This window comes from Callionymus lyra, chromosome 19, assembly GCF_982586985.1.
Source record: "Callionymus lyra chromosome 19, fCalLyr1.hap1.1, whole genome shotgun sequence".
NCBI lineage: Eukaryota > Metazoa > Chordata > Actinopteri > Syngnathiformes > Callionymidae > Callionymus > Callionymus lyra.
The window spans coordinates 11,625,089-11,643,534 of NC_141836.1; the positions used below are offsets into that span (position 1 = coordinate 11,625,089).

The following is an 18,446-nucleotide window of genomic DNA, read 5'->3' on the forward strand; positions in this document are numbered from 1 at the left end:
TCACTCCTCCTCCAGCCAGCTGTAATCACGCCCCACTTTGTTTATACAACGAGTCCCTTGGAGGTGGAGACTTCTGGGATTGATAACGCGCGGTGACAAACCTTGATGCTTAACCAATCACAGCAGAAACAACAAGATTTTATCTACAGAAAAAATAGAGCATATATTCTAATGTAAATATTTCAATGAAAATAGTTTTGTACAAACACACACATACTGATGATACAATAGAGTCCAACATCTATTGAAGACACACTTAAATCACCACCTTATTTGCCCTTTAGGAGCAGGAGTCAAATTCCATACATGCAAAAACACTTGTACAGTTGTACAGAACATCCTGACCTTCCAAGGAGGATAATACTTAGTGAAGGAATTCACTTAGAAAAATACATCAAAACAAAAAGATCCAAGGATCCAAACACACAGAAAGACAACAAAAGGGCAAAAGAAAACATTGCGGCAGTATCCTGTAGACACGTAAGTGGTATGGCTGCTGTTAGTAAATATTTGTGGAGTTGTCATGGGACCCGTCCTCAGCTCAGGATACTGTTTAAACACTCTATCAGCTCACATGGAGAGAGATCGACAGACGGTATGATTAAAGCTCTTGTCGTAAGACAACAAACCGGAGATGTCAACACGCTTGAGTAGGTTCACCGTGCAGCCACGGAGAGAAACGCCGTCTTCGCCGCTAACATGGTTAGCAGTAAATAACAACACGGTTTGAGTTGAATTACCGTTTTCCTCGTGCATATCACTCATTCATAGGTGCCAGGGCGCTCCCGATGCGGGTCCAAGTTGGCGCTGGAGGCTCTGGTGTCGACACTTTCGCTGGAAAACGGGGTAAATATGTCGACAACTGACTAAACTTTCTCGCAGCATTTCCAGGGAGCCAAGCAGAGAAAAACCTGACTTTATATACTTTATATCCACGACTAACACAATTTAAAAGGCAACTAATGCGTTGATTTTATCGTGTCTTGAGCCCTATTCCCACGAGATAAGTGTCACCTGTGGACCAAAGGCAATTTGTAATAATTGCGGAGAATGTCGGAGATTTAATCCCATGCCAATGCGCCATGTCTGTGATTTGTAATGTAATAATTTCACCGCAAATTACCTACCGAATTCCCCCCTAATACAGGTGTCGGATGATAATACTAGTCCAACATTTTTTGGTAGCGGGCCTCGCCCTATAAAGATATTAAATTTAGTGTCTCGTCTCGAGTCCACTGCATTCATTTGGAGCGTTTACGTTTCAGAGTGAATGGTACAACGGGCGCAGTCATCTTGCCTTAAGTAGATGTGACGACCTATCCGGCCGTAATGTCAGTAAAACAGAATATTTTATATATAGGGCTTTAAATAGATCTCGATTTGTACTAACAGTATGTGTATGTTTGTACAAAACTGTCTTTTAATAAACATATCTACATTAGAAAATGTGCTTAAGCCACACCCACTTTGTTCGTCTGGAGATTCGATCTTGTTTACCATAACCACACCCACTCTGCTGTGATTGGTCAAGCATCAAGGTTTGTCACCACGCATCATCAGTCCAGGAAGTCTCCACCTCCAAGGGACTCATCGTTTAAACAAAGCAGGCGTGATTATTATTTATTAGGTCGTAATGGAATCCGCTCTCGTAACCTCTCGTTTGCCGAGATTATAGATGGGAGAGAACTTTATAAAGTAATAACTTTAACATTAGTTGCGCTACAAGCAAATGAAGTAGACGCACGGATATTTATTAATATACTTGTTCTATGAATTTTATTTGGTTTCACTACTAAAACAATTATAAAAGAAATCAGTTTTCCTAATGCCAAATATTATCTATAGAATTCTTAGTATAACGAGTATAAAATCATAATAATTGAAAAGGCACTTTCAAGCAAATAAATGTTAAAAGTTATGACTTGTATATCATCTTGATCTCTAGATCTCCAAATGTAGATTTCAAGCAGCAGGATTGGCAGATAAACCCAAGCATGGACGGCAAACCTCATCCACACAGCATGGAAAGCCACAACCATCATTCTAGTCTCCGAGGTAGAAGATTAATGGAAGCGGTGCCGAGGCTGCACACATGCCAGTGGCACGTTGCAAGAAGCAGCCAAAACCACAGCAGACAAAACTCAGAATGGCATTGAGAGCTTTTTTGCCAGTGGTCGGCTTAGTTCGTCCTTCAGCGATGAGATTGTCGTCCATAGGTCTCGGCCGGACCACCAGACACAACACTTATTATTAAAGTATCAGAAGTCAGAAAGCTGGAGAAAAAAAACAGGGCAAATCACTTAAAACGTAGACATCATCTGACGAATGATGACTTTTTTTTTCGCGATATTATTGTTCGGTTTTTAGGGATAGCGCCATTATGAGCTGTTTGAGTTGCTTTTAAACATGTTTTTAAATGTATTTGTTTGTCACAAACTGAATATGACGTCGTAATAACATCATGTGACTCAATAACTTAATGCTTGCTAACTTGCTTCAGCTACAAAAGTATCAATGAGTATTTTAATGATCAAATCTATCCTGAATTATAATCATCATAATGAAGATATAAACTGGCATCATGTCAGTCCACCATCTATGTTAATACTCTTGCAAGTTTTATCTAGGATTTAGGGTAGATCCACAGAGAACTACAAGGAAAGACATTTTAAGAAATATGAATGAAAACAGGAATATTATTGATGAAACCAAGCTAAAGAGTTTACCCTGGAAAATGTATTTTGTTTTGACTACACTTTGTGTTTAATGAGATTGTATAGTTTTATTTTGAAATAAAGATGAATAATGAATGTCAAAAATCGTGCTTCTCGGTGAAAAGGTTCAGCTGGTGTTTTTAAGGATTCTCAGGTTCATGTTGACCTAGATCACTATCACTGTTAGTCTGGTAAGATTTTGCTGGGAAAGTGTAACACGACCATAATAACAGATATTTTTAATTAACTTGTTGTGAGTATAAACATTCCACTGAATTCTGGTACATTTTCACAATTAATTGTATTACATTGAGTTTGTTTTCATCTACAAAAAGTTAGAATATCATAACAACGCTTTTAAAAATGAAGAGATTTAAGCCAATTTCCTGTGGAAATCTTCGGTAAATTAATATTAAATATCAGAATTAAAACCTCCACGAATAAAATGGGAAGCAACTGTTTGAGTAACCAGTATTCCCAAAGCATCTCACCCGGAACAAATTCAACAGGGAGATACCAAAATAAGAGCGATAAATAGATTTGCTTACACATGCCTCAACTAACCTCACGCATGAGGGTCCCACAAACATTAATGCAGGTTTGTTTTTTCTACCTGGTGTCATCGGGTCACAGCCTCTAGCTCCCACTCTAACCACTCTTTGAAGATCTGGAAAACAACTAAATTCCTCTGGAGATAAGACTGGCCTATGGTAGGAAAGTCAAACAGATTAAAAAAAAAAAAAAAAATGAACCACAAAAACACAAACAAAAATAAGGTTAATGACGACCAGTGTTTATAAATTCTATTATTAGTTGTTTGTTTTTTAAATACCTGTTAGTAATTACGATGCTGTTTTTAAGTGCATGTAAAAGTGAGTGGAACATTCACATGTGTCATAAGAAACACTTTGATCTCAAGTATAAACCTGAGACATACACGTGAGAACGTCGATATTCCACAACATTAAATGAGAACATTCCAGCTTGTAGTATGTAGCCTATTATCTTTACATCACGGCTTCATGTCGAGGCATGAAAATATATATTGGAACCTTTTCTTTTAAGCTATGCATGCGTGTGCTGTTGTTTTTTCTTCACGTCTGGAAGCATTTTATGTTTAACATGAATTTAAAAATAAAAGAATAAAAGGGAAACAAATGTAAAGTGAGTTCAAGGACACATGAATGAATACACACTATAACAGTGTATATGGTAGCTTTATCTCCGAGTAATTCCAAAGCGGCCATTTTGTTTTGTTATTTTTTTTACTGTAATTAATCATAAGTAAAATGACTTTAAATAGTTACAATGTTTTAGTAGAAATTGGATATAATGTCATAAGCTGGGATAGGCTTCTATAAATTAGTTGATAAATATGTACGATATCTTGAATATCATTATATCAATAATGTTAATAAAATAAAATCCAAATAAAAAACTTTTAGTGGAGACCTTGAAGTGAGAAAATGTTTTAGAGACAAATTGGTTATGATTTTTTTCGGGCCTTTATATGTGCTGGAAACCAGGAAAATCTAATATTTAATATAATGTTTTTTGTTTTTGCAGAAAGTGTAAAGCAACATAAAGGTTTATTGTAGATATTGTAATTGTTTCGGGGATGATGTATAAAGAATGTTGATGAACAATGGTAGAACTGAATAAGGAATAAACAACAAAGAGCGAGCAGCGGGTAGTTTGGGAGAAAAAAAAGTCTGGGCCTCTTCGTTTTTCGACTTATTCATTAATCACTCGGCAACGTTTTCCATCACTCAGCCCCCGATACGAGTAACCATAATTCATAAAAGCAATTACGTGTACTTAGCAAAATGAAACTTGTAAAATCTACTTTGCTGCAGCTTTGCTGACATAATCAAAACAAGCAAGGACTGAAAAGGATGCAAATCATCCATGGAAAGTGAATGATAGATTTGAAAGTCATTAAAACCACCAAGACTGGAAACATGTCAGGAGGAGAGACACATGAGGAATGGACGGAAAATATTTCCATTCCTGTAAAAATATCAGGAGTAACAGATTCAGTCACGATCACATACATATATTTCTAATCTCAAGAGGCGGCATCTTTATCATAAAAAGTCATTTATTAAGTGAAAACCCAGAGGATAAAATCCCTTTTCCTACACCTACAATGTGTATCGTATCTCACAAGAAAAGAACTGCTCTCGCATCGTTCTTTATTATCATTGAGGAGAATTAAGACTAAAAATAAACTTAAATTGGAGAAGATAATCTGTTGGCTTCACCTCAGAGTACCAATTTCTTTTTGACAATTGACGTACTGCAACGTAGCAACCCACTTCTCCTGAGTTCCCTTGGTAACTACAGAGAGGAAACCGAGAGAAATACGTATGGAAAGCACAGACATGGACCTTCAAACGTGTTTAATAGGTTTATCTTTACAGGGAAGATGCAGAATCCTAATCAGGGAATTGCATTATTGACTGTAGCAGAATAAAAAACATGTCATTGTGTCAGAATACTCTTAATTAACACTGTCTTTAAAGTCTCTAAGACGTTTTGCAGGTCAAAATCAACTCACACGAATAAAATAAGTTATTTTTTTCTGTATTCTTACATATTACTTTTTTTTTTTAGAAGAATACAATTTGAGAGTGATGTGTTAAGATACGTCAAGATAAGATTGTTCCAGCCACAGTCTCTTTTCTTCTCTTCCAAACCTATCGTGCATCTCTCCAAACACCGGTGGCAATTCTGACAAGACCTCTCTAGCGTTACCAGCCTCGTGTATCGTGCTGGGGCAGGCCGTACACCTTTAATATCTGCAACTTAAGTCCTCCAATTTAAGAGACAAAGACGATGGGGTAATTTCACATTCCATTCTTGACGTGAAGTTTGTTCTGTTGGCGGACAACATCCGCACCAAGGCGATCTCTTACGCACTGCATTTTCGTTATGCCCCGGCCAGTGTTAGCGCTCGGGATCCTACCCTACGGTGAAACATAATTTTGACCACTTGAAGCCACCATCCTGTGCTTTTGGTCAGTAAGTAAAGTGCTTTAACAATCAGAAACAATACACAGTAAAATACATGATTTAAAAGGCCAAGATAACACAGCAGCCCCAAGAAAACTAAGAGAAATCCTGCAAAAATAAAAAGGTCTTAAGATGTTTCTTGAAGGAGTCAGTAGATCCATCAAACACAGTGGGAGAGGAAGGTCTTTCCAAAGCTTAAGAGTAACACTCTGGAAGGATTTCTCTCCTCTGGTCCGAAAGTAGATTCTGATCCACAGACCTCAGAGCCCGAGCTGGGGCGTAAGGCTGGATCAGATCACTGATGTAAGGTCTGACCATTAATCACTCTAAAAGTAAGAACCAGAATTTTGAAATTGATCCTCAAAGAAATTGGAAGCCAGTGAACAGTTTTAAGGATCAGGGAAATGTGAGTTCTTCTACTAGAGCAGGTCAGAATTTGCGCTGCAGGCGAGACAGATCCTTCTAGTTTAGACACGAACAAATAAGCTGTTACAATAGTCCAAACGAGAAGACAAAAACGCATGGATTATAAGCTCCAGATTGTGTTGTGACATCATTTTCCTACATTTAGAGATTCCTCTCAGTTGAAAAAAAAAGTTTTTGGTAATTATTTTTACCCACAATTCCTTAGGATAGATTTTATTTGTACAGGCTTTTTCTTAATTATCTCACGGCTGCAGTGTTTGTCTCCATGTAATCTTGGCCTTTCAAAGCATGTATTTTAACTGTGTATTGTTTTTTATTGTTTAAGCATTCTGACTGTTCTGAGAAAGGTGCGTTACAAATAATAATTACTTACTTAGTCACTTACTACAGGTAAGGGTTCAGGCATAGATCCAATGGTAAACCAAAATCTCTCTTTACCCCCCAAAAAAGAAACATTTTAGAGAATGTGTCGATAGCATAAGTATCACGTTAAAGGGGCAATGATTTGTATTAACAAGGATGTATTTTCAATAAACTCTTGCTAAACACTGTGTTGTATTCAGATCCTGCCGTCTCTATTGCTAGCTTTACAGAGCATCTGTATGAAGCTAAAGAAGTTTCAAAAGTGCAAATACGTCACTACGGTGACTGCAGTATGACATTAGCGAATGTTACCATGGTGAATTTGAATCCAGAGAGGAATTAAAGTATTCAATTAAAACATCTTATTGTTCAGAGGCAGGATGGCTGTGATTCTGATCGTTTCATCAAACATCATAATCCACTCCTTTAATTCCCTCTTACACAGTCCCAACCCCTTAAGGTGTCATAAGAGTCATCATTCTCTCTCTCTCTCTCTCTGCCTCTCTTTCTGTCTCTCCATCCCTCTCTCTCTCTCTCGCTTAGTCCCAACCCCTTAAGGTGTCATTATGTCATAACTCTCTCTCTCCCCCCATCTCTCCTTCGCTCCCTCTCCATCACAGCCTGACAGATCTTTAAAAGCCGGTGCTTTGCTTTGTCTCACTCCATCGTTCGATCTACATTTGTTTTCCCTCGCACTGCAGGGGACTCTGCAAAGCACCAAGGACTGTATAGAAGCGAGAGGAGGACGGAGGGGAAAGGAGGGAAAAGGGAGAGAGAGAGAGAGAGAAAGAGAGAGAGAAAGAGAGAGAGAGAGAGAGAAACATATATCCAGAAATAGCAGCAGCCACATTAAACTGACAGAGAGTGTGAAGATTTTCTCAACAGAATGCAAATCCTCTCTAACTTAACTACCATTGTCCTGTTGCTGGTGGCACAGTGCGGAACATGGACAGGGGCAAACCGCCTGGGCCCCTTCAAGGTCTGTCACACATGCCGGGATCCGCTCGGTGCAGGTCGGCCCCCCAGGGACCACAATGTTGCCGGGAGCACAACAGTGCTGGCACAGGGAGAGCCCTGTGGCGTGTACACACTCAGCTGTGCCAAGGGGCTCCGCTGTGTCCCCCCACCGAGGGAACACAGTCCCCTCCAAGCCCTGTTGCAAGGAAGGGGCATATGCTCAAAGCAAAGCCGGACTAATCCTACAGAGAAGACCCACCTCACCGGTAAGCTTCTATATAAATACATCTGCTTCTTTTTATTTATTTTTATTTGAATGATCCTCCTGCATGGATGTTGAGATGTTCCCTGTCACGTCTGGTAACTGCATGACTTATCAGGCCAGTCACTGTGTGACATTTAAGCATGGATGGATTTTTTAAAATGAATTTCTACAAACCAGCATCACTGCAGCACAAAAAAACCTCCTTCTCATTCCTCACAATGATGGAGGGGGGAGAGAAAAATGACCAGAAGGAAGAAAAAAAATCTCAAGTTTTGGGTCAGTGGTCAATCTTCGTCTGTGTCAAAGTGTTTTTTTTTGGAGAGATTTTAACCGGTTCACACAAATCCTGCAGGTCAGTTCTCCACTGCAGGGAGTCAACGCGTGTTTAACTGTCACCCTGTCAGCTACATCTTAATCACTCTTCATGGCAGTTATCTCCATCTACTGTTCAAACAACGACACTACGTTTTTTGCTACTTGAAAACGTACCAGTGGAAACTAGGTCTCTGACTGAATGACCAACCCACGTATGGATGTGTGTTCACTGGCTCTGCATGACGTGGTTGCACACAGATAAATGAATATGATTTGTATTTGAATAAAATCCCCATGAGTCATGCTTTGATGCAGGAGATGAATCTGCAAATTGTATTACATCAGATTTTTTGTTGGTGGATTGAGATCTTTTTTTTAATGCTACTGTCTGATTGTTCTAGGTCCTCATCCACCTCACAGTGATGACATTGAGAAGGTAAGTCAGTTTTATGCCTCAGAATATCATGCATCAGTTGTTTGCATTGTGATATTTTTTTTTGCTGATGATGAATGATCTACATTGTCATTTTTTTTTTTTTTTTTATCCTCTGCTGTTGATGGCGTTGCAGTGGCATGTACACACACACTCACACGCTCCTTCGACATTCATCATGGTGCGTGATGTGTGTGCTGCTATGCGGCAGAACTAATTTAGCATGATGTGATAAGGAAAGTTTCCATTCGGATCCTGCAGTTTTTTTTTTCTTCTTACAATTAATCTGCAGTTTAAGCTATTTAGTTTAAAATGAAAGATATAACAATGGTATATTTTATCCCATAAAGAGACACTAAAAATAATCATACACAGATATGTGGCCTGTTGTGCAAGAAAACTGGGTTACCATCTAAACCATGTGTCATTTATGTTGGATGGTTGGCCCAAAATCAAAGTAGATTAATATTCATGTTGATTTGTCGACCTATAAAGACTCCAGTTTTAACAATACCAGGTTAATCCGGTTCTCCTTTTTTAAAGACACTTTTGTAAATCTCAAATATTGATCTAACCTGTGCTTCAAGTCACCAGTTGTTCATATATTTTGCAGGCACCGTGTCGCAAACTGCTCAATAATGTCCTGAGAGGTCTGGAGTTGACCATTTTCCAGTCTGACCGAGACATCTACATTCCCAACTGTGACACCCGAGGATTCTACAGGAAAAAGCAGGTATTACTCAAGAATAATGTGACGGCACATGTGTTCCTAATCATAAGGATTATAATTTCATCTCTCTTCTTTTTCTTTTTTCTTTCTAAATCCATCTACCTTTTAATGTACAGTGTCGTTCCTCCAAAGGCATGCAGCGTGGCCACTGCTGGTGCGTGAATGAGTTTGGCATTCCCGTTGCATCCCATGCCAGCGAGGATGGTAGCGTACCATGCAACGGAGAGTGAGGGACGCGTCAGTCCTGCTGCTCTGAACCCGAAAGGAGGAGGAGGAGAAGATCCAGGAGCACGAGGAGAGGAGGTGGCTTAAGCATGTGCTAGACGCGGTCCTGAGAAGAAGGTAGCAAGGGGATGAAACCACCTCCTTTTTGGAAAAAACACAGTTAACATTGATGTCCAATAAAAAGCACACACACTTAAAAGGTCCAGCAGCAACGACAAAATCTGCCTGAATGTTCAACAATTGCAGCAATGTCCTCCATGTCATCTGTTGACATGCTGCATGGTCACGGTAACGCTCCGTAAACTGTAATCCCTGGCTCTTGTCCTGGCTTGATGGTATTTTTTTTAAAAGGATAGCTGACACTGCCTGTGTTTGTTCCGATCTCAGTGGGCTGAAATACTGTTATGCGGATGACTGAAACATTTACAAAAACAAGTGTCTCCTTCACCGTCTTCTCTCCCTCTTCTCCAAAGATACACTGACATACAGCATATTCCACGTGTCTACTTGTGTTATTTTTACGTCTGTTTATCTACAAGGTATTGCTTGAATCTTATTGTATCTGTGTATGTCAAGACTTAGAAACAAAATTATTAAGAGGCTTCTGTACATTATACTTGTCCATAGTGTATGAACTTGTCTGGTGTATGAACAACTGTTGGATTTCTGTGATGGTGTTCTGAAGGTGACTTGCGAGAGGATTATATATATATATATAAAACATAATTAAATATAAATGGGAAAAATACATGATCTACACAGATATACTGATATATACATCATGTATCATGTATTTTAATATATAATAATATATTTTTGTTATTGTATTTTTTAATCCTAACTATTACTTTTTTCATTATTTATACTTTTACTCCATTTAAGCTGGATATTGAGCATGTTAAAAGCATAACTCAAATTACCGGATAATCAACTGCTGTACGTACATCTTTAACATATATTTTAAGTTATAGTTTGTTAGGTATCATTGGCCATACTGTGTTTATCAATTAGGAATGCCTCTAGTTGCCACAGCATGGTGTTTGGCCCATCATGAAGTCCACTCGAATGGCAATTGATTTGAAAGGTGTCGTCGTAGCTCCCTCTCCCTCTCCAAGTCCTTGCAAAAAGCCATCATTCCATTGTGTGCATTTATCTAATTCCGACCAACTTTGCTGTGCCAATACGTGTGCTGTGAGAGACATGCAAGATTTACAAAAATAAAAAAAATATCATAATGATGATTTGGGGAAAAAACAAAACAAAGTGAAATAAAAAAACATATATTAATATGACAGATTTGTTTGTGACTTTTATTTTACGATGATAAATTAGGCTTCCAGTTTCGTTCAGGATCAACTTTAAAATTCTGGTTCTTACTTTCAGATCTATTCATGGTCAGGCTCCTCCTTACATCAGTGATCTGATCCAGCCTTACACCCCAGCTCGGGCTCTGAGGTCTGTGGATCCGAATCTACTGATGGTTCCTCACACAAACGGTTCAGGACCAGAGGAGAGAAATCTTTTCAGGCTGTTGCTCCTAAGCTTTGGAACAAAATCTTCCTCTCTCTTTGACTTGATGGAGTCTACTGACTCCTTTAAGAAACATCTTAAGACGTTTCTATTTGTTCAGGCTTTTCCTTGATTTTCTGGAACTCCTGTTGTGTTATCAGTTTTATCTTGATCTTTAAAATATATACTTTATTGAATATCGTTTTTGATTGTTTAAGCGTTTTGTGACCCTGGTCTGGAAAAGCGCTATACAAATAAAAATTACTTACTTACTTACTTACTTATTAGGAGTTTTTGGTTGTCAATTTAATTGGAAAAAGGGGGCGGTTTTTAGTTTGACCACTAGGTGGAGGTAGCGCGCCAAAGAGCTCAAAGCAACGAAGAAGACAGGTGAGGCGACTGTCAGATCGTCGGGTGAAGAAGAAGAAGAAAATAAAGTTGACGAAAGATTCATCCTGTTCGCCTAAAGGTTACTTCGGAACCAAAAAAAAACAGTGTCAGCGAAGCAGGGAGTTTGTCAAAGCTACTGTCCCGGGGGGCAGAGACGAGACTCTTTATCATGGCGTCTCTCGCCGCCACCTCCAGTCCGATGGTCATTCTGGCCCCGAAAACGAAAACCAAGAAGAAACACTTCGTCCAGCAGAAGGTGAAGGTGTTCCGGGCGAGTGACCCGGTGATCAGCGTCTTCATGTGGGGCGTCAATCATTCGGTGAGTCGCTCCTGACGAGGAGAAGCTAATGTTGCAAAATATGTCTGTGTGGGAAGTAGCGACAAATACCTCGAATATTTCTGCTTCTACTGCGAGGAATGACTTGGAAAAACACCCGAGTTTACACCAAGAGTTGCATTTCTTCACCGACATTTACGTCCATGTCTGCCATTTTGTTATTTTAGTGTTTTTCTAACTGCTGGTTTATATGGAGCACAAAGGGGTCACCTGTGATGTCACACACCCCAGAGGGCAGGTATCAGTTTATATTCTAGGCCTCGCTGCTCACACCCAGAACGTCAACAAGAAGATACTATAAATATATGAACCTATGATGAAATTAAATGTATATATACTGTGTAAACACTATGTTTTTATTCATCTTGTGTTTGTGTCTCTCCACAGATCAATGATTTGAACCAGGTGCCGGTTCCTGTCATGTTACTACCTGATGATTTTAAAGCCAACACTAAGATAAAAGTCAACAACCATCTCTTCAATAAGTAAGTCGGGACATAAAACGCTAAAATATGTTTTTATTATGGACAGGTGTGGCGGAGAAACTGCATCCACTTGATTCAAACTAACTTTTATTTTATTGTTTTTTTAATAGCATTAATAAACAGTTTTTAATAATGTAATTAAATAGTTTCTATATTGTAAAGGTGTTTGTTTTATTAAAAGGGTTTAGTTGTTTTTTTGTAAATAATTTAATTTTAAAAATTAAATATTTGCAAAGTGAATTCGTTTTTTACTCGTATAGTTTGTAATTAAATATAAAAAAATATATTATTATGAATTCAATCTTTTTTTGCATAGCCTATAAAGTTAAATTGGTATTATAGTATTTTAAAGGCTACCAATTAAAGACCATGACATTTAGGAAATCTTATTATTTTTTTTGGTTCAGCTTGAAAGACAAACCCATCTCGCTGCATCCACTTGATTCAAAACTGGTCCATTTATTTATTTTAGATCCAGTTTTTTCACTTAACCTTTCAAGTGCCCTGATGTGACTTGTTGCAACTGTTGTTGGTTTAGTCGTGAGGCTGTTGCATGTCCTGAGTAGATGCAAGTAATATGCATCCACAAAAAGTCTAGATCCAAGTCAAACAGATTAACGTTTTAAATACCGTATCCTTGTTCATTTTGGAGAATACAATTGATCGTTTTTTTTGATGTTTTTAAACTGTGGTGAACATTAAGGGAAAAATGGTTCCTAGAGGTCATCATTCATTATACATTCTTAAAAATTAAAATGCTGTACAACAAGACATTTTTAAACCTTATAGTGGGTGATATTTCGGTCTAATATAAGATTTATTTTGTGACTCATCCGTCCACTTTGCTGGGAAATTTGTCTTTAAAGAAATACAAAAACCTCTACATGCTTATATATATTAATGTTTATATTCAGATGATAATTTATATTTCCCCTTTCTCCCTTTTTCTTTTTACAGAGAGAACCTTCCAGGACATTTTAAGTTCAAAGAGTATTGCCCTCAGGTCTTTAGAAATCTACGAGAACGCTTTGGAATTGAGGATTTGGACTATCAGGTATGTGTGGACAGAACATGGACGCCTTGTATTCCATATTTGAAGCTACTATAGGGAGTGGTCTCTCCAAGATGGTTGTTGAGCTTCCATTCCTGTTTAAATCATAATTCATTTCAATTAACTTCACATTTATTTTTTGCATCAACTCCTTTGTGCACTAAAAGTTATGTTTTCTTTCCCATCAGGTTTCTCTGACCCGTAGCCCACCGACGAGGAGTGCAGACGATTCCGGAGAAGGTATCCTCCTCAACTCTTATGATCGTACTCTCGTCATCAAGCAGATTTCCAGCGAGGACGTGGCCGACATGCACAACATCCTGTCGGAGTATCACCAAGTAGGAGCTGCTTTTAAGATGATTTAGTTACATGTTTGATCTCAGTGCGTTTTTTTTTATGTTTGCTTTATTGAACGTTTATTCCTTTATTCTTTATTGAGCAGTAATATTATGGAAGTATTTTGGCGCCGTCAGAATATTAAATGGTGGAATTTAACATAACAAATTATTTTTGAATTGATGTTATTCTTGTTATTGTTTTAAGAACTTTTTTTTTATTTGTTAAATAATTTATTTACTGTTGTTTTTAATTAATTCTTGAATTCAACAATTTGGTTATCATAAGGTTTGAATTATAGGATTAAATGTCTATATTAATTATTATATTTAATCAAAATGAAATACTTTTTTTTGATTTGGTATTCCTAATTTCAACCATTATAAAATATATATTTTTAATTAATTCATTTTTCATGCATAGCCTTTAAAAATTCCATATAAGAACATTTGTGTAATGGTATTTAACAGGCTACCAATTAAAGAATATACAATTTAGAAAATATTGGAGAGTTGGTTGAAAAGGCAAGAATTGAGCATCATTAAAATCAGTCAGGACTGAGTCTGGTTCTGCTCGAGGTTTCTGCCTTTTAAAAGGAAGTTTTTCCCCTAACCAATGTAGCACTGTGATTCGCTTAATGTTGGTTCACCAGGACCTGTTTTTCTTCTCTCCAATATAGTCTAAATAAAAACTGTAAAGTGCCAGAATTAAATCTTTATGTTCATCATTGTGGAATTTACATGGTAGTGATCATTAAAGAAAATGTTGTTTCACGCACACATTTTACTGCAGCACATTGTCAAGTGCCATGGCAGCACCCTTCTGCCCCAATTCCTGGGCATGTACCGGGTCAGCGTGGACAGTGAGGAGGCCTACCTCATCGTCATGAGGAACATGTTCAGCCACAGACTTGTGGTCCACAGAAAGTACGACCTAAAGGTGAGCTGCTACTTTATAGTCCAGACGGAAAATCTGACTCATCAGTGGGAAATTTAGAAACTCATTTTTTCTAAAATTCTTATCGTTTTTTCAGGGTTCGCTGGTGGCACGTGAAGCAAGTGATAAAGAAAGAGTAATCATTTTTATTTCTACTGTTTTTTTCTTATCTAAATTTTAATTGGCAATATATGCTTAAATGTATTTTTTTCCTCCATGTACCAGGTTAAAGAGCTTCCTACTTTCAAAGACGTTGATTTCCGGAACAACATGCAGAAGGTTTACGTGACTGAGGAGCAGAAGGAGAAGATTATGGAGAAGCTGAATAAAGATGTGGAGGTGGGACCAGATGCCGTTTCACATCTAGACCACTAGATGGCACTGTTTGCACTTCATAAGACCCAAACTCTTTTAATCTAGTATTTATTTTTAGCAAAGTTATAATTGAATCTCATGAATCTACTTCACCTTCTGTGCAGTTCCTGGTGAAGCTGAAGATCATGGACTACAGTCTGCTGCTCGGCATCCACGACATCGGCCGGGCCGAGCGCGACGAGGAGGACGGAGAGAAGGTGGAAAACGAAGAGGAACAGGAGGCGGAGAACGGCCTGGCTCCCGGCAACACGGTGGGATCTTACGGCACGTCTCCGGAAGGCATCGCCGGATACATGTCGTCCTGCAAACCTCTGGGTCCGGGAGAGTTTGACCCGTATGTGGACGTGTACGCGGTCAACAGCTGTCCAGGTCAGTTCTGGATCCATGTATTATCAATTCATTTGTATCTGTTATTATTCGGTTGTTTTTTCCATGTTGTTTTTATTATTTTTCACTTTTGTTTATATTTTTTCATGATTCATTCCTTACCCAGAGCTTTATTTTTTGTATTTGTTTTTATGAGTGCAGGCAAAAGGATGTTTAATGATAAAGGTAGTCACATCTATAATATAATGTTATCATAAATAAAGCTTAGATTTTATACCGAAGGTGAAACTGATTTCTAATATTAAACTCATTAAATACATAGTTAAAAACAATAAGGTTGTAAGAAAATATCAATACAATAAATATCACAATATCGTTTTTCACGATACTGTGTCAAGTTTTTCGCTTTCAAATCTTTAAGAAATATGTTGTTATTATTGCTCTTTTATGGTCGACATTTTATTAAAGTGTATATAAAGTAAAATTATTCGATTTTTCTATTTACAATGAACATGCAAATATTTACAGCGTTCATTTTTGAGTCGTAATAAAAAAAATCCCGGCCACAAGATGGCAGCATCACTCCTCCGTAGATAAAGGAACAATGAAATACCGCAAGATCCCCTGGTGTTGACTGAGGACGAGAGGATACAGTTGACTCTAGTAGCTTTTAAAGCTGATGTTTGTACATATTTTGGTTCTAAAACAAATGAAAGTAGTAATGACTTCGTCAAGAGTCATGTGGTCTGTAAATTCTGCAACACCAGAGTCAAGTACTCGACAATACTACAAATATATCCTTGTAACTGCAGTATCACAATATATCATATTGTTGCATTCATATTGTGTTGCATGTAGTATCGCCAAATCACAGCCCTGAAAACCACACGAAAATCCATTAAACATTAAACATAAAAAAATCAAGTTGAGTTTGACTTTCCTAGGGTCAGTAATTGAATTCCAATATGAGTGTTTTGGGGTTTAATAACCTGACCTACGTCTGCTGCCAGGAGCCCCTCAGCGGGAGGTCTACTTCATGGGACTGATCGATGTCCTGACTCAGTACGACACCAAGAAAAAAGCTGCTCACGCTGCTAAGACTGTCAAACACGGGGTAAGTATGTCACAAAAAAAAGATTTTTTTTAAAAACATTAACTTACAAACATTGTCTTGTGTCGCAGGCCGGCGCCGAAATCTCCACCGTGCACCCCGAGCAGTACGCCAAACGTTTCCGCGATTTCATCTCCAACATATTCGCCTAAAATGACCACACGTGCACACGCTTATGTCGTAGCAACTTATTTATTTAACTAAGTATTTCTTCCTAAACAACAATAACAACGGACTGATGTTGACGTACATTCCAACATTGACATCTAAGCTCACGTATTTCACTTCCTGAATTTTGCACACTACGATTGTTTTCATCCTCTGGTGAACGATCTCCTGCTGATTTTTTTTTTTTTTTCTGAAAAAAAAGGTCAGTCCTTCACTAAAAGAAATTGGTACAAGTGTGGAGGAAACGGCAACTGTCATGACGGTCAGCGGAAATGTTTCACAACTGGTCAGACACAAGTGTGGCAAGAAAAACATTGACTTATGCAAGGTACGCGGTCTCGCCACTGATGCTTTTAACGGGAGGATGACGGCTTGTTTTAAATTGGGTACTTTTGGGGATTTTTCATTAAAAAGATTTTGATTTGATTGCTTGAATCGGGGGTAACTTTTAAGTCGAGGGTTTGATTTCTCGTCTATAACACACATGGTGGAAAGATGGTGACAAAGATATAAATCCTTCTAGTTCTATTGCTCGTACCTTTAATCATATCAGGTGTTGGATGAGATGATTGTTCATTTTCTAGAGAATCAAGAGTCCTTAGAAGCTAAAGCTTAGATGATCATTCCAGACTGACTCTTTTTTTTTTTAATGATGTTGTGTTCTTGTGACTGTCTGTCGAGACTAATATCATAAGAATAATTTTTCACTGTGATGTGATGGTGATAATAAATAATGATGTGACAATAACGCTGTATTAAAAGTAGCTCTCACGGGTTAGCCTTAACAATGTTTGTCGTTACGGTAACTGGCGTGTCGAGTGAGTTCTCCTCAAGATTGATGCCACGTACACGTGTTGTATTTTTGCAAAATCAGCTTTTGGACCAAAATATATTTTACAAAGAACATTTTATTATTGTGTCACGTCGTCTTTTTCCATCACGGCCACACTTTTAAAGTAGCATCATGACCTGATTGAAAAATAGGTGTTAAGCTATTAATGACCCTTAATGTCTTCATCGTCTTTAGCGCTACCCTCACTTCCACCTCGCTGGTATATGAAAGTATGTCAGTGACAATGGAATATTTAATAGTTGAATTTAACTTTTTTAATGTTGAAGCTGAATAATTTATATATTTAATGGTTCAATTTAAATAATTGAATGCAACAATTTGTATATTTAAAGGTTGAATTTGTTCTTTATAATCATCGCATTTTACAAATCTTTCAATAAATATTTTCAAAATCAGTAAAAGCTATATTTATGTGTAGAGTTTGATATAATTTCAATAATAAAAAAAAAGCTTCTTTTTTTTTATTCAATATAAAATGTTGAAGGTTTAATAGTTTCACCAAACGATGCCAAAAGAGTACCGAGCTACTTCAGCCAATCATACGATCCGCAGGCAATCACATGACTGCGTTTAATCATGTATCACATACCAACAGTTTTATACTTAATTTAAACACTAAGAATAAAATCCTACTTAATTTAGAAAATTCACCTTTGAATTATTGTGATAAGAATATCAAACTGTGTAAAAAAAATTATCCATTTAGATAAAAATGGAATTATTATTAAAAGAAAGCCCTTTCAACATATACATTATTGAAATGTATTATTCAATAAGAACAAATTCAACCTTTAAATATATCGATTATTACATTTAATTATGATTTTTTATTATTAAAAAAAACAACATTTCAATTTAAATGAAAATAAACTTTCAATATTAAAATTGTTCAATTCTCAACCCTTCAATATTCTAATGATATACTTCCATACTCTCTCTTTATCCATCGGTTCATCAAAGGACTCTCTCTCTTCCACTCTTGCTTCTTCCTCCTTCTCATTTTTCTTCTCCTGACCTCTTCACCCATTTCCTTCAGTACTCAAGGAGAGCTTTAATAAAAATGCTGTTTCTTTTCCAGAGTTTCTTTAATTGTTGCGTCAGAAAACTATGAAGCAAATGTTCCTC

At 37.4% G+C, this 18,446-nt stretch overlaps 2 protein-coding genes across 3 annotated transcripts; both read left to right on the plus strand.

The window, feature by feature from the left end:
- Positions 1-7,060: 7,060 nt before the first annotated feature.
- igfbp6b (insulin-like growth factor binding protein 6b) lies at positions 7,061-10,735 on the plus strand. 2 transcript variants are annotated; one of them, XM_087781139.1, is made up of 4 exons: positions 7,061-7,741; positions 8,457-8,491; positions 9,102-9,221; positions 9,351-10,735. In XM_087781139.1, the coding sequence occupies exons 1-4, from the start codon at positions 7,405-7,407 to the stop codon at positions 9,378-9,380; spliced, it is 522 nt and encodes a 173-aa protein (XP_087637265.1). In that variant the 5' UTR covers positions 7,061-7,404; the 3' UTR covers positions 9,381-10,735. The 2 variants fall into 2 exon arrangements, with proteins under 2 accessions (XP_087637265.1, XP_087637264.1); XM_087781138.1 differs by having other exon boundaries at positions 7,063-7,741; positions 9,335-10,735.
- Positions 10,736-11,337: 602 nt separating this feature from the next.
- Positions 11,338-17,379, plus strand: pip4k2ca (phosphatidylinositol-5-phosphate 4-kinase, type II, gamma a). Its single transcript, XM_087781137.1, has 10 exons — positions 11,338-11,661; positions 12,067-12,164; positions 13,122-13,218; positions 13,404-13,553; positions 14,344-14,490; positions 14,585-14,623; positions 14,713-14,826; positions 14,967-15,231; positions 16,200-16,303; positions 16,372-17,379. Exons 1-10 carry the CDS (start codon positions 11,512-11,514, stop codon positions 16,450-16,452), a joined length of 1,245 nt encoding a protein of 414 aa, XP_087637263.1. The 5' UTR covers positions 11,338-11,511; the 3' UTR covers positions 16,453-17,379.
- The last annotated feature ends 1,067 nt before the right edge of the window (positions 17,380-18,446 follow it).